The 16,757-nt window shown below is 40.1% G+C and overlaps 2 protein-coding genes across 4 annotated transcripts; both read left to right on the top strand.

The window, feature by feature from the left end:
- Window positions 1–3,541: 3,541 nt before the first annotated feature.
- On the top strand, window positions 3,542–8,232 carry LOC135641627 (cryptochrome-1-like). The gene is made up of 5 exons (XM_065157143.1): window positions 3,542–4,153; window positions 5,106–5,324; window positions 5,719–6,425; window positions 6,773–7,542; window positions 7,991–8,232. The coding sequence occupies exons 1-5, from the start codon at window positions 3,805–3,807 to the stop codon at window positions 8,040–8,042; spliced, it is 2,097 nt and encodes a 698-aa protein (XP_065013215.1). The 5' UTR covers window positions 3,542–3,804; the 3' UTR covers window positions 8,043–8,232.
- A 1,114-nt stretch (window positions 8,233–9,346) lies between these two features.
- LOC135641060 (DIS3-like exonuclease 2) lies at window positions 9,347–15,573 on the top strand. Of its 3 annotated transcripts, XM_065156065.1 has the most exons (8): window positions 9,347–9,846; window positions 9,947–10,272; window positions 10,353–10,406; window positions 10,492–10,560; window positions 11,145–11,216; window positions 11,467–13,728; window positions 14,526–14,597; window positions 14,672–15,573. In XM_065156065.1, the coding sequence occupies exons 1-8, from the start codon at window positions 9,723–9,725 to the stop codon at window positions 15,065–15,067; spliced, it is 3,375 nt and encodes a 1,124-aa protein (XP_065012137.1). In that variant the 5' UTR covers window positions 9,347–9,722; the 3' UTR covers window positions 15,068–15,573. The 3 variants fall into 3 exon arrangements, with proteins under 3 accessions (XP_065012137.1, XP_065012138.1, XP_065012139.1); XM_065156066.1 differs by lacking the exon at window positions 11,145–11,216 and having other exon boundaries at window positions 9,349–9,846; XM_065156067.1 differs by lacking the exon at window positions 9,347–9,846 and having other exon boundaries at window positions 10,187–10,272; window positions 11,126–11,216.
- Window positions 15,574–16,757: the final 1,184 nt, after the last annotated feature.

The raw sequence follows: 16,757 nt of genomic DNA, 5'->3' as shown, positions 1-16,757 counted from the left end.
TCGTTTCATGTTTATGTTGACAATTTCTACCAAAAAATATGTTTATCTTCTGTTTTATGCTTATTTCATTTTTCTACGAATTCTCATATTTGATACTTCAAATATCAGCCCTTAACTTCTGTCTTTGTGTGAGTTGATTCTTGTGGCACTGAGTTTACATATTATAGGTTAATATGGTTTATTAGTCGCTTCAGACATTCCTTTGTCTTTCTGTTAATGAATTTTTGTTGAGAACTTTCATTATAAACCTAGACTGTATCATTTTGGGTTATGGTTCTCTGTTTCTCTTCATGCCTTGAGAACTTGAGAAAGATTATAATCAGTTGCCCTGTGGACAATAATTTTGCTGGTGTTTTGTTGTATCCTGTGTTGTCCAAGAGTATAGGAAATTATAGTTTGCACAATTTGGAAGTGAAGCTTCTTTCACCTGAACTATGTAGTTTAAGCAGCATGCATAGGGTCATCAATTTTGGTCTCTAGCTCACATGTTACTTCTTCCACTGGGCTAATTTGACATTGGAACTAACAAGATGTCATAATGCATATGTATCTTGGTTTATAATTTTGTAGCTTTCTGCACACCAGATTTGTCTATGATCTTAAAAGGACATACTTCACTGCTACATGTCTGACTCTGTAGGTCATTCACTAGTAATGGGCTCAAGAAAATTTGTCACGGAAGTAACCAATCCTGAGGAAGGCATACAAAGAAAATGGTATGTTCTTGTGGCAAAGTTGCTATAGAAATTGCTTCAGCAAGGTATGTATCTGGCAGTCGAAAGGTGCTTAGTGCTGAGATATTTTTCCTTTTTTTTTTCCTGAAAATACATATATTTGATATCTGTAGATCAGTTGAACATGATTTATGATGTTTAAGACAATTAGAAATAAATATTGCATGTTTTTTACATATTAAAGTAAACATTTTAAACTGTATAAAGTATATTTTGAATTGATCAATTTTGTTACAAGTTTTAAAATAAGTTGCATCATTTCATATGTTCATTCGACGACAACAACAAAGTTATAAAGACCCAACTACAAAGACGTAAAGAGTCATATCCTTAGTGGTGTTTAAATGCTTGATAGTTTGATCAATATCATTTATTTTGATGCTACAATCATGGTTCCTTAAGAAACAATTTCATGTATAAAAGCTTTATGATGCTATTCATTCTCTGATAGTTCCATGAACATACAAAACATGTCTAAACTATATGAATTTTTTTCATTGAATATCTTGAATCCTGATCATGCTTACAATGTTCATCTTCGGTTTAGACCCTTTTTGATATGTTAGGTGATAAAATTGACTGAATGCTTAATCCTTGTGACAGGATTACATCTCAATTCTCAATTCTCTTTTCTAACTTTTGCAAGTGCTGATCAATTGTCACGAGATGTTTTATTTACTAAATGTTTTTTCCTTCAATTTTGCTGGATGGTGAGGAGTAAGAAGAGATTTATCTAGCGAACAGAATAATCATTTTATGAATTCATTCATCAAGTCTCATAACTCGCATGAAACAAAATATTCTGGAACACGACAGATCTGAACCCCACAACCAAATTTTGCATTAAGGGCAAAAAGAGTGCATGCTATATTCTTCATAGCAATAAAATGGAACAACCAGTAGTCAAATTCCATCTGAAATGCTACATATTACAGGTAAGCTATGATACTAGGAAACAATGTAACTTTAGAATCGCCATCATCTATATGAATAAGCTGCATATAGATCCAATGTAGGAATTTTATTTTGATGTAAATCATAAGTTCGTTCATCCACAAATGAGCATAATTTGTGGTCCTGGCTGACAAGTTGCTGTGGTGCCAAACTTCAACCACAAGCATATTTTTGTCCTGTGGAGACTGCTGTTTTCTGGTAAACAATTTTCCTTGCAAAAAAAAAAATCCTATTCCTATGAATTGTGTTGTTTCTTTCTGCTGCTTTGCATATTGTTCACAACCTCTTTTCAAAAAAAAAAAAAAAAAACCCTTGGCGACACCATATCTTACATGACTGAAATACTACAATCCTGATATTGTTCCATCAAATTTGTTAATTTCTTCACAGTTTGTTAAGCCTGACATTATTATGGTTTTGCAGAAAGGTAGGTTTGGCATGTCAGATTTGCAGCTCCAGAATGATTTGGAACAAGTGATTGTGATTTTAACTGCAAGTAGAAAAGATAAATCTAAACAGGTTTGCCGAAAAGCTTAGATTCATCTAGACCTTATCTCTTATTGCCATCGATATGTCAGGTCTGCAGCTACAAGAGGATTTGGATCAAGAAGTGATTGTGATTTTAACTGCAAGTAGAAAAGATAAATCTAAACAGGTTTGCTGAAAAGCATAGATTCATCTTAGACCTGATCTCTAATTGTCACTGACATGGTTTTGCAGAAAGGTAGGTTTGGCATGTCAGATATGCAGCTACAAGAGGGTTTGGAACAAGAAGTGATTGTGGTTTGAAGTGCAACTAGAAAAAGATAAATCTAAACAGGCTTGCTGAAAAGCTTAGATTCATCTAGACCTTATCTCTTATTGTCATTGAGATAACTATGACATCCACATCCAGATAGTGAGATTTCAACTGATACGTGTTCCAGAACGCACTGCTGAATCAAAACTAGCTTTGTTCCTCTCAATCTTGGCAGCTTTGCTCCCTTCCCCCAGCTTTCAGCATCATGCACGAATCCTTTTTTTTTTTCTTTTCTTTTCTTTTTTGTTCTTTTGAGTCAAAACATGGGGACATCAAGCTATTGACTTGGTATGGCCTGACATCATATCCAATCAACTAGGAAAATTAGGGTGGGAACAACATTAGTCTTTACAAGCATCTTCATTATCCACATGACATCTATAACAATGACATGATCCGAATCTGAAGGGGTTTATATGTTGGAGGAAAATTTCCATCTCTAAGGTTACAGTGGTCTGTTCCTTCACATGTCATTGTTATAGATGTCATGCCTGTCAAACCTGTTTATAAGGCTTTGTTAGCTGAAGGAAACTCTTGTATATATATATATATACAAGAGAGAGAGAGAGAGAGAGAGAGATTAGTCGTGTTCAAAAGTAGAAAAAGAGGAATATGAAAAGATTATTCGAGTGGTGGCAGGGGAATGCACAACGCAATCCACACGTACACATCGAAGGTCCCAACACAGGCGAATGAGGAGAAGATAAGAGTCACGAATAGCTGCTGACAACTCACGAACGAGTACGTGGGCATCCACCGGAAAGTAAGGAGGCCCTCTCACCGGAGCCCAAGTCGTGCGTCGAGTCGAGTTGACGGAGTACTTCTCCAAGTATAGCACGCAGAGGTGGTATTTACGAAATGTATTTATTACTTGCTTTCTTTATCGTTCCATCCATCCATCGGATCAGATCATATTCGAGCAGATACTTAATATCTAAATTTTCCTTCACCATAATGTGGGAATAATTCATTTATAGGATATAAATCATTAGCACGTGTAAAATAAAGCAACGATTGGGCGAAGAGAAATCAGTACTAATTTAGTTCGGAATGGGAAATAGAAAAAAGAAGCAGAGGAAAATCCAGTACCATTCATCTCAATCCCCACATCCATTTGCGCAAGCCATGGCTGTCCCCCACCAGAAAAGAGACGCCAAAGGGACCAAAACCAATTCCCACAACCCACCAGCCATAGGCTGCAGCTTTCCCCTCATCTCCACTTTGATTCATGGTGGCATAAGCTAATCTAAATCTTCTCCCATTATACTGTGATTTGTAGTAGCAGGAAAAGAGAGAGAGAGAGAGAAAGAGGGATTGATGCCTGGTGGCCGCGGCGGCAGCAGCAGCAACAACAGCAGCAGCAACCAAACTAGCGTAGTATGGTTCAGAAGGGACTTGAGGGTGGAGGACAACCCAGCCCTGGCTGCTGGGGTGAGGGCAGGGGCGGTGGTGGCCCTGTACATATGGGCTCCTGAGGAGGAGGGGTCTTTCTACCCTGGGAGGGTGTCCAGGTGGTGGCTCAGCCAGAGCCTCCACCACCTTGACTCCTCCCTCAGGAGCCTGGGCACCCCCCTCATCACCAAGAGGTCACTGGATACGGCTTCCACCCTCCTTGAGGTCGTTCGCTCCACTGCTGCCACCAGCCTCTTCTTCAACCACCTCTACGGTCAGTCTCTCTTGTAGCTACTGCCTTTTTGTTAAAGGCTGTTAATTTTGTTGTTATCGTAAAAGCTAGATCTGTGAGATATCCTTCCATGTGTGGTTGATCCTTGTTTGTAGCTTCTTTTCATTTTTTGTATTAACTTTACTTTCTCCTTGATATATTTTTATGTCTTTTTTCCAATCATTATATTGATCTTGGCGTTCTTTGTTCAATCAGTTGATGCCATTTACTTCTCCCCTTTCTGATATATTATGGTCTCGATTAATGATAGTTTTCTTTTTCTGATTTCTATCAGATTCCTATCGTATTTATTATTTTTTTAATTTCCTATCACTGATAAAATCTGTGTGACAGATTATAACAGTCTTCAGCTACTTATTTGTTTCACTAATTAAAGCTAAGAAATGGTTGTAATTCATTCCTGCTATTTGATTGTCGAGTTCCTGTTATAATCAGGTTTAACCTCGTGCCTATTATTTGTATCCTTCTATCGGTCAATATTCTAAATTTTTTGAGCAAAATTCAGATGCATATTGTGATTTTATGGATTGCCATTTGTAATCTAAAGGCTACAGATCTTCAATTTGATGCACGCTTGGATTATCCATCAAGATTTAGCCAATTATGAGGTTGGATCATTTAAAGTGTGTTCAATTTGTTGTATACTTTCTTTCTTCATCGTGACTGAATTGTCTCTAGTATCTCATGATTGAATAGTGGTGCTACGATTTTGCAAGCACAGGGTCATTCATGTTCAAGATTTTCTCGTATTGATTTATATATATAAATTTTGCAAAAAAAAAATATCTCTGAATAATTGGAAACAAGTTTTTCATCACTTTAGCCTCCATATATTATCTAGCTTGTTGTATGCAGGTATCACTGAACTATCCTGATTCCTGACAATTTGACTTGAAATAGTTCTTTAGATCCATTTATCCCTTTGTTCTTGCAGATCCTCTCTCTCTTGTTAGGGATCATGGGCTGAAGGAACTTCTGACTGCTCAAGGCATAAGAGTTTGCTCATTCAATGCGGATTTGCTCTATGAACCATGGGAAGTCAATGATGAAAATGGTCAACCATTTACAACGTTTGCTCCTTTCTGGAATAGATGCCTCAGCATGCCTTATGATCCAGCTGCACCTTTGTTGCCCCCGAAAAGAGTAGTACCAGGTGCTTTAGATTTATGAAGTTCAGCATTTATTCTTTAATTTCCATGGTACAAATTCTTGCAGTCTAACCACTCATGTGTTTCAGGGTACGGTCATCAGATTTCAACATTTCCTAGTGTTATTTATGCCTCTTGTTAGTCAATCTTTCCCAGGGCTAGCTGAGGTTATGGGTAGTTGGTAGTTATTGGCAATGTTACTCAAGAGTAGCGCTTGTCCTTTTAGATAAATCAATTCAATTGCCAGTCTGCTTACAAAAAATTTAGAAGCATTGAAATTGAATTCCTTGATCCGACCTTATAAAATTTCTTTTCTCCCAAAGGTTGTTTATTGATATCATCGGTTAACTTAATTCAGTTATTGTTGCTTCCTCATGTCTTTGATTTTGGTTCTATCAGGCGATGTATCAGGATGCCCTTCAGATATTCTGGTCTTTGAGGATGAGTCTGAGAAGGGAAGCAATGCCCTTCTTGCTCGAGCGTGGTCACCAGGATGGCGTAATGCTGACAAGTCTCTGACTTCCTTCATTAATGGACCTTTGATTGAGTACTCTGTGAATCGAAGGAAAGCAGATAGTGCATCTACATCACTACTTTCACCTCATTTGCATTTTGGGGAGCTAAGTGTCCGCAAAGTCTTCCATCTTGTTCGTATGAAGCAGCTTGTGTGGACCAATGAGGGGAATAAAGCAGCCGAAGAGAGCTGTGATTTGTTCCTTAAATCTATTGGTCTTCGGGAGTACTCTAGATACTTGAGTTTCAACCACCCTTACAGTCATGAGAAACCTCTCTTGGCCCACCTTAGGTTCTTTCCTTGGGTGATCGATGAAGATTATTTCAAAGCTTGGAGACAAGGTAGAACGGGTTATCCTCTCGTAGATGCTGGCATGAGAGAGCTTTGGGCCACTGGCTGGCTGCATGATCGAATACGTGTGGTTGTGGCCAGCTTCTTTGTGAAGGTCTTGCAACTTCCTTGGAGGTGGGGAATGAAGTACTTTTGGGACACTTTATTAGATGCCGATCTTGAAAGTGATGCCCTGGGTTGGCAGTACATATCCGGGTCTCTTCCTGATGGCCGTGAGCTGGATCGCATTGATAACCCTCAGGTATTGTTCTTGTTTAGTAGCTGTCAACCAGATTACTATCCTCTCTCCCGTCCATCAAGCTATTTCATGCTCATGCGTTCCCTGATATTACTGTGGCACAGTTCCTTTCCTGGGGAAGTACAAAACTACCAAGCAACATTATGAACTATGATATCTTAGCATATACAGTTTTTGGCGGAAATTTTAGCTGTAGCTATTTTTATTTCCTTTTTTGAAGTTTCTTTAGTCAATCCTTGAATAATGTCTAACATGTATGCATTACAGATTTAATTATAAACATACTTATGTACATAAAGCCCCTGATTGTTTACTTCTTTTTCTTTCCATATTTTTGTTTTGATCTACAGTTCGAGGGCTACAAGTTTGATCCGCATGGAGAATATGTACGACGTTGGCTTCCTGAGCTTGCAAGGTTACCAACTCAATGGATACACCATCCATGGGATGCACCTGAATCTGTACTACAAGCTGCAGGGGTTGAACTTGGTTCCAACTACCCTCTCCCTATTGTAGAAATTGCTGCAGCTGTAGCCAGACTTCAAGAAGCTCTTGCTGAGATGTGGCAACTAGAGGCTGCATCAAGAGCTGCACTAGAGAATGGAACAGAGGAAGGCCTTGGTGACTCATCAGAACTACCCGTAATAGATTTTCCTCGGGAGGTACATATGGAAGTGGAGCAGGAACAATTAAGGATCAACAATTCCCCAGCTTCAGGCAGGAGACATCAAGATCAGATGGTTCCGAGCATGACCTCTTCACTGGTTAGAGTTGAAGAGGAGGAAGTTTCTACTAGTTCAGGAAATGCTGATGCTGATAGCAGAGCAGAAGTACCGTCACACACAACTTACGGTCTGCTGCCTCAAAGAGAACCCACTGCTCAGGCTGGCATGCATACCGTCAGAGATAATGTAACTCAACATTTCAACCCAACCAGGTTGGAGATGCCTGAACATTCCATAGGGCCATCATCTGGTAGTTGGAGGGAAAGAGACAGTGGCGTCGTTCCTGTTTGGTCCCCTCCAACAACTTCTAGCTGCTCAGGGCTTTTAGCAACCGAGGATGGTGGGCATCCACATTCCCGCCAATTGATGAATTGGGGGCAGCTTTCACAGACAAGGTCGCTCCAAACTCAGTTGTATAATACCATTTTACTAGAGATTTTTCACATTTTCTGTTATGCTTGAATTTCTATGAGCTCCACATATCGTGCTGGTTGATTTGGCTGTTCTTCAACCTATATGACTTTTGTTCAGAATGACTAATCCCTCTGACCTCAAAAGTGCATCTTTATGCTTTTTTTTTCTGGTCTTCTTAGTATGAGCTAACATCACTGAAGCAATTTGTCGACTCCGGCAGACAAGTTTTTAACTAACCAGTCATTATGCAGTATATGCATACACCATTGTGGTTTTAAATGAGGATGAACTGTTCACATGCCAGTTGTTGGCATTTTATCCTTTGTAAAGTGTGGACTCGTATAAGGTTTATGTTTATTTAGGTATTTCTTATTCCTATGGGTTTGCTATTACTATCTTATTGATTGTTGACAACTCTTTATGTGGCAGGACGAGAAGTTGGGAGGTGGAAAACACTCTGCAGCCGAATGCCATTGGATAGGCTATGTAGTAAGACTACCTATGTAAATTGTCTTTCGCTCCCCCTTTATAACTTGCATATGATCATCCTCGTATAGGAATGTTTAAATCTGTGTTGACAGTTTAATCCTATAGTACTTATGTACCATTAAGATGTCGTGTAGCTATTTTTTAGAGTATTTCTCCTGCAAATATGTTTTTCTCTTCTCTCATGAACACGCGTGCATGTGCCTCGCTTTGCTGAACAGTGTCGCCGATGCATTATTCTTCGATCTGAGCACCAGTAAACGAGTTGAGCACTGCAATTGCCCTATTGTGTGATCCGGAAATGATATAACAGGGTGATGTTCGAGATGATTGTCAACACAAGCCAAAAATGTTTCTTATTATTCCTGTGAAGGTTGTAGTTCTCACTCTGTCTCTGCTCAACTTGTTCTACAACACCTGAGGAATTCTTTTTTCTTGCCATGGATTCACCACATCAGTGGCACTTACCACAATTCCCTTGTTGAATGCTTTTTTTTGTCATACTTTTCATCTTTTTTGCATCTTCATATTATCTCTTTCTTTATGTTTATGTATTCTTTATAACTGACCTCAAATAATTTGCATTATATTTATTTCACTTGTTGACCTATTTAATATCATAGAATTTGTTAAAAAATATATAAATATATAGATCATATCTCATCTATTAACTTAAGTTTTTAGATGTAATAATGATGTTGATGAAAAATTAAAAAAGCCTTACTTTTTTTTTTCAAAAAAATGAGATAAAATAATTCCAAAAGATAAGTGCTTTATATGTCTTCTTCTTTTTTTTTCTGGAGTCATTTCTAATTCCTTTTCTGTCGATTCCATTGATGTTATCACTTAGTTGGCTTCTCGATAACGGTACACAAATCACGTGCATTTGCACGTGATAATTTTGTATCGCATATCGTTCAAACCCTCTTTAGGGTTTGTAGCGGTGGCGTGCACCGCGGCATCGAACCGGAATTCCCAATCGAGGCCGACCGAAACCGGTTCGAGGAATTGCCACTAACAGCAATTACCCGACCCGCGAGAGCGCAAGGGTACAAATCACGCACAAATCCCGGCGCCGCCCATGAACTCGGTGGAAGGCAGTACCATCGTGTACAAACCCAGATATAAGGCTCAGCCTGTCACTCTCGAGACAGTAAACACGGTTCCCGCTCCACTAGAAGACGAAGGATTGCGTGGGTCCCGAACGTCCCTTGCGAGACGAGCGTAGGATTCCCCTGTATCCTGCGCGGTGGGCGCGCTCCACCCCGTGATGAGACCGGGGCTGATGGTCGCCACGAGAAGAGTGTGCGGTGGGCGTCACTACTCTGGCAAGAGAGAGAGAGAGAGAGAGAAAAAGGCGAAGCGAGCGAGAAAGAGGTCGGCGCAATCGTCTTTGCCGCCAATCATGTCGTCTGCCCCTCCTCCTCCTCCTCGCAATTAACCCTCGTCCACACGAAAATATAAGCCAAAAGCTTCCGTCTCTTCCCGTTCCTTTCGTACCTTTTCCGATAATTATTATTTTTTCCTGTTATCGGAAAGAAGAATCGATCGATCGGTCTCCAGATCTAGGGTTCCTTATTGCCCTCTCTCTCTCTCTCTCCCCTTTTCTTCTCCGATCTCTACTTTATTCCGGTTCTTTGTTCTCCACTTCTGTTTGTGGGAATCGATTCCAACCATGAGCGCCGTGGGCGAGCAGGTGGCGGCAGCGGTAGCAGTAGCGGTGAAAGAGGCCGATAAAGAGAAGAGGCGGCGGCGGCGCCAGAACCGCCGCCCCAAGCAGAACTCGGCCTTCCTACCAGGTCGCCTTCTGTTTACCAGGGTTTTGATTTGATTTGCTTCGGTCAAGATTTGATCTAAAGATCGGCTTTGTCTTTGGTGTTTTGTGGGGAGGATGGGCAGATGGCGGGTGCGGGTCTGTGGACTCGGCGTGCGGGCGGCCAGAGATTTGGACTGGCATCATGGACGCCAGCCTAATCAGCGCGTCCGAAATTGCCTTCACTTCCCTGCCCGCTATGCACTTGAACGGCGACGTGGATGTGGCGGGGTTGAACTCCACATCGCCACCTGCCGGCGTGGTTGGCGGGGAAATCTCGAAATCGTGCCCCTTGCCAGCTTCCTCGTTTCCTGTAGATGAAGTCACTGTTGGTGTGGCAGCTCCTCCTCGCAATTCAAAGAAGTATTTTGATCCTCATTGGTCAGACCAGGCTGTTGAAGAGGCGATCGAGGTAATCAATATCCGTGGTTTTGCACGTACCGAGTAATCTTTCTCCCGCTTATTCTTATGTGTGTGTCTTTCATTTTGTAGAAAGGTCGCGCCTTTAAAGCAACATTTCGTGTGAATGCATACAACCGGCTTGAGGTGAAACACAAAGTTTGTCTTTGAAACGTATAAATTCTATTCTTGTTGGAATTCTTAGAGGGTAGTGGTTTCTTGGCTGCTGTAGGCCTACTGTACCATAGATGGTCTCCCCGTGGATGTTCTTATCAATGGAGTTGCTGCCCAAAATAGAGCGGTATGTGTGCTGTCCTGATCCTGCATGGATTCTCCACCATTTCTGCTTCTTTCTACAAAGAGTTGGTAGATCTATGGTACAGATTAAAAAATAGCCAATTTGACAATGTGTATATATCTGGTGAATATAATTGGGTTGTTTTTCTGAAAAATTTACAATATCTTCTACTTTATTAAACTGTTCTATTGGAGTTATATGATATAGGCCATGTTTGTTTGGATTGTCAATAGCATTAATCAAAAGCACATAAGACAGTTAAAGACCAGGTTTAACGATGATTAGCATATTTGGTTACCCAAAACCTCATCTCTGTGCTATCAGAATCTTTGACTATCCCCTGATTCCATTATCAATCCTTTACTTTGATCTTTGCATTAGTTGCTGGATTCTTGATCGTGGAGATGGTTGTCCACTACATAAGTTTTGTTGGTTACATGATCTGTTGTAGCTATATGTGAGTGTTTTCTTGAAACAAAGTACATCTAATCTAAAATTCTAATTAACTAAAAGAAAGTTCATGTATGACTCATCCTTTATTTTTCTTAAGTTCGTGCAATGTGCTTAGGGAGCTGATAAATGCACAGGGATGTGTTGGCAACTTTGTCTTTCTTCAAGAACAACTTTATGTGTTTCTCTGCAAAGCAGAGGAAGAGGCTGTGAGTATTCATTTTGAGATGTATGCATTTTTGAAGATTCTTTTGCAGATATCACCAATATATTAGAAGTTTTAGGGATTTTGTGGTATCATTAGTTTCATATGCACAGGTATTCATTTATTGATGCAAGGTGTACTATCTTAACACAATGCACATAAATATTTATTTATGATACAGCGAAACTCTATATGGATGTCACCTTGATGATTCATGTATATACTCTTGTTTGGTGTTTTTAATGATTTTGTAGATAGAAGGTGATATCATTGCTGTAATGTTGGATCCTGTTGCATACTGGACGAAGTTGAGAGGATTAAGTATGCGTAGCAGTCCTGTTGCATCAGGTGGTTCAGATTTTCCAACTGAGACCAGTGAAGTGATTGACAAAAATGACGCCAAGAAAGAACAAGTTGATGCCAACTGCAAATCCTATACTCCTGGTAATGGCATGCACCCAATGAACAAGGGGTATCAAAATCATGAAAACAGTGGTTTTAGTGAAGCTGTTAGTAATGATATTGGAAATGGATCTGTGACATCTGATAACAGGAACAGCGGATGGAACTCTAAGTCTTCAACAGGTTCAACTAGAAATTGGGAATCTGAGCAGGGAGAAGCTGCAAGAGCTTTAGAGAGAATACGTGCAATGATAAGTTCTAACCAATCAAAACGACCTACTGGTAGAGTCTTGTCTATCATCAGGAACTCTCCTCGCCGTGGGGCAGTGATTGGTTTTCTTGCTTTGAAGCCATGGCTTCCTGAAGAGGAAGAAAAGAGCAACGGACAGTTGTCTAAGAAAAACAAGGAATCTGTATTTTCAGCTGGCTTGGACTACATACAGCTGGTACCTACAGATTCTAAATTCCCAAAGATGATAGTTTCTGTGAAAAGACTTCCAGATTGTGCAAAGGAAAGACTTAAGAATGGTGACATATCAATTGAAACTGAATTAGTTGCTGCTCAAATAGATGAGTGGAATGAAGAAAATATTTGCCCCAAAGCCCAAGTTGTTCATATATTGGGACGAGGCGGGGAAATTGAACCTCATATAAGTGCCATATTGTTTGAACATGCGATAAGTGTTGCAAACTTTACTCCTGAGTCATTGGCTTGTCTTCCAAATGTGCCATGGAAGGTTCCTGTGGAGGACTATAAAACTAGAAAGGATCTTAGAAACATTTGCACATTTACAATTGATCCTTCTTCTTCTAATGACTTGGACGATGCATTATCTGTTGAGAAAGTGTCTGATAAAATATTCCGAATTGGTGTTCACATTGCTGATGTTTCATGCTTTGTTCTCCCAGACACAGCCTTGGATGCTGAAGCCCAAGTTCGGTCAACCAGTGTATATATTTTACAACATAAACTGCCAATGTTGCCTCCAAGACTTTCTGAAGTGTGTTCCCTTTTGCCAGGTGTGGATAGGCTTGCCTTCTCGATTATTTGGGACATTAATGACTCTGGAAACATCATCCAGTGTTGGATTGGACGGTCTGTGATTTGTTCATGCTGCAAGCTATCATATGATTACGTGCAGGATATCATTGATGAAGGATTTGAGATTGATCAATTTGGTCTTTCTGGAAAACTGCATCCTGAATTGTGTGGGCAGTTTGAATTCAAGGATGTTATTCAATCTGTTAGAAGCCTTCATGAGATCTCTAAGAAGCAAAGGGAGATTAGATTTAAACAGGGAGCCCTTGGGCTCCAGAATCCTAAGCTTGTCTTCTTGTTTGATGAGAATGGGACTCCATATGATAGCTTTCTTAACGAGAGAAAACAGTCCTGTTCACTTGTTGAGGAATTTATGCTGTTGGCAAATAAATCAGTTGCAGAGGTTATATCCAGGGCTTTTCCTGATTGTGCTCTACTTCGGAGGCATCCTGAACCTAACCTAAGGAAACTTCAAGAGTTTGAAGCATTTTGTAGCAAACATGGTTTCGAGTTAGATGCTTCATCATCTGGCAAACTTCACCTATCACTATCTAAAATAAGAGAGAAACTAAAGGATGATCCTGTGCTGTTTGACATTCTACTCTCATATGCTTTGAAGCCAATGCAGTCAGCAACCTACTTCTGCTCGGGAGATTTAATAGGCAGGGAAAATGAGTGGGCACATTATGCACTGTCAGTTCCACTCTATACACATTTCACTTCTCCATTGCGGAGATATCCTGATATTATTGTACATCGAACATTATCTGCGGTTGTTGAAGCTGAAGAAGTTTATGTGAAGCAAAGACAGACTTTGGTTACAGTTAACAATGGCCAAATATCTGGTGATGGAATTGTTGGTAGATGCTTTAGTGGTCTTTATTTTGATAATGATGTTGCAGAATCTGAGCAAGTTAGAGAAATACTATTATCTACTGCTTTGAAATATAAAGTTCCTGGATCTGAAGTGCTTGCAGAAGTTGCTGCATATTGCAATGAAAGAAAACAAGCTAGCAAGCATGCTGAGGAAGCTGGAGAAAAGCTTTATCTCTGGACTCTATTGAAGAGGAGGGAGGTAATTTAATTTTGTTTTTTCACTTAGTTTATGACCTTGAGTTACACTGCTAATAAATTGTCACATGGTGTCAAGCTTCAACCAAGGAATATGAGGTTATCTGAAACATTTCACTTCTGAAATGCTTGATTCTAGTATATCACTCGTGTAGCTATTCCTGCAGGCCTGTCAATTTTCTCGACTCACAGTTAGACTGCTAACAAATATTTTATGGTAGTAAAAAAAAAATTATACGTATTCTATACAGAATATCCAAAACTTACTACTTTCAATTTTGATAATTCATGATTAAACTTGTTATAACTCCAGTTCTTCTCTAATCATCAAATAAGTTAAGTTTGGAGCAATGTAAAATGACAATAAACTATTATAAACTATTTTAAAAGAGCACATGCAGGTTCTGTGATCAAATTAAAATCCATGACATGTATCTTCTTTGTAAAATTATCCCTAGTTCCTCAAGAGGTTTAAGCCATATTCTATTATTTTCTTTTCTTTTGCCACAATAGTGGGAGACAACAAATTCATTGGTCTCAATCATAGTTCATGATATTGGTCAATTTTGGTTTCATTCGGCCAACCCGTATCAGTATCTTTAAGACTGATTTAATTTTAGCCGATCTCTCCTCTTAATAATTAGATATCGCTAAAATTAAACAAACCCAATTGGAGTTGACTGATATTGGCCAAAGCTAGCTGATTTCTCATATTTACTCTTAAATTCCAACCCAAGTTTTTTCGCTTAATATTCTTGTTTGAGCCGTATATTTTGTTATTAATCTGGTTATCCTTTGCAGGTGCTGCTTTCTGAAGCCAGGGTTCTGGGACTGGGACCAAGATTCATGACAGTTTACATAAACAATTTTGCTGTAAGGATCCTAACCCAGACACAATCGATTCTTTAACCATCTTTAATCTCATGGCTTTCTCTTTTTCTAAATAGCTCGAGAGGCGGATATATTATGATGAAGTTGAAGGCTTGGCTGTTGAGTGGTTGGAAACTTCTGGTACATTAGTTCTAGATATACCAAAGACTAAACCCTTCCAGAGAAGGGTTATCCCTGGGAAATTACGTGTAATCGAAGATGTAGCGTTGGTGCTGAACACGTCTGGGTTAGTTATACCTGAAGAAGAAAATGAAGACAACACCACCTTACCTAGTACTTCCAATCTACTCCCAGCAGTTCCTGCAGCAGAAAACAATGCAACTGTTCCCCTGTGCTTTCCTTTGGTGCTCCGACTTCTATCCACCATTCCCGTTGCTCTTCATGCAGTTGGGGGGGGAAAAAGTCCAGTAGATATCGCGGCAAGACTGTATATGTGCTCGTACTTCAAATAAGGTCAGAAGATGCTCAGAAAGCATGAGAAATATGCACACACACACACAAGTGGAATATTTCTGTCGACAGAAATCAAGGTCATGGATGGAGGATTCGACGACTTAAATGGGCTTGTACTGTGTAGATATAACATCCATGTGTAGTTGTAGGATAGCGACACCGAGGAACCTTAAAAGTAGATGGATGTTTGTTAATAATGTACTTGGAAAGGTCTCTCCTAGAGGAAGATTTAAATTTCTGTTTTGAGGTAGTGGTTGGTTTGGAGTTTCAGGTGGCCTGACTTTTTTAATCAGCCAGCTGCTTGCTGGAGTTGGGATTTGCTTAGGCTATTTTTCAAATTGGGCAAATCCTACCCAGGGTGCTCCTGACCTCCACTTTCTATGTTATGAACTGTAGCCCATCTGTGTTTTTGGTTGGTGGGCTTGATTGTAGTAATCTGTTTCACTTCTCATGTTCCCAACTCTGGATTATTACTGCCTAAAACTATACATTTCAAGTGCTTTCATAGAGCTTCTGTTATGCCCTTTTATTGGTCTTTTATACATTATGTGGCACAGGTGAATTTAAGCAGATGTTATGATGCCATAGTCTTTTACATATTATTTTGAGACTGGAAAATTTTATTACCCTTTTGTATCCTACCATATGGTTCAAGAAATCTACCATGTGATGGTTTCTATGCAGTGAACTGAACACCTTAATGTCTTCTTTTTAATGTTAAGCAATATACTACTATAATATTATTTATTTATTTTTCTAATAAATACATATATATATATATATATATATATATATATATATATATATATATATATATATTATTGGTCGAAAGGGACGGAGGAGCGGCGCGAGCAGCAGCGACTCCAGAAAGCCATGTCGGATAGGGCCAAGAAACGACGGCACCCGGAAGACGATTTCGACCCGTCGCCGACATCGTCGCCGCCCTTAGCGACGCCTGTGTCCCTCGACTCTTCTCCCGAATCCCTCTCTCGGTTTCTTGCTTAGAATCTACGGTTTCTTGATTGATGTCGGGGTGGGCGCCGATCGCAGGCAGAGGCGGGCGCGGTTCCCCAAGGGAAAGACAGCTAAGAGGGGCGACGAATGACTCCCGGTCGATGGGGGCGGCGGAGATGATCTCGACAATTGGATGGATCCCCTGCTCGCCGCCAAGGAGCGTGCCAAGCGCCGCAACCGGACACGGGAGGACGAGCTCTTCGGCCCCCAGGAGGATGTCTCCTCGGCTGAAGTCCGATATGAGGTACTGCTAGCTGTTCTTGTTCTGCAAATTCCTGAAATAGGTGATGGAGATTGATCATGGAGTTCTGTTCGTTTGTGATTCATGTTTCAAGAAACATGGCATATTTGCTAAGTCAGGTCACCTGAGAATGTTTCCTGATGGACTATGATTACGGTCCGACGATGTGAGTCAAGCGATATATCTTCCTGCTCCGTTTTGGAGCTTTCTTGTTAATCTTTTGTTCAGAGGGGAGCATAAAGTGGACCGCTAGGGTTTCTTTGATCTTTTGTTGTGGCCTCGGCCGTATAAGGTCTGAGTTGTGGAGTAATCACAGCGCAAATGAGCATGGTGTTGTACAACCGACCTCTCTTAATACCTAAAATGGTTGAAGCATCATGAGTTGGATCAACTTTTTCTGATCCTTTTTGTTTCCAACAATGTGTGCATATGGG

The sequence above is a fragment of the Musa acuminata genome, chromosome BXJ3-6 (assembly GCF_036884655.1).
Source record: "Musa acuminata AAA Group cultivar baxijiao chromosome BXJ3-6, Cavendish_Baxijiao_AAA, whole genome shotgun sequence".
Lineage (NCBI taxonomy): Eukaryota > Viridiplantae > Streptophyta > Magnoliopsida > Zingiberales > Musaceae > Musa > Musa acuminata.
Note: the sequence above shows the minus strand (reverse complement) of the source record. Positions and strands in the feature narration are given on the sequence as shown.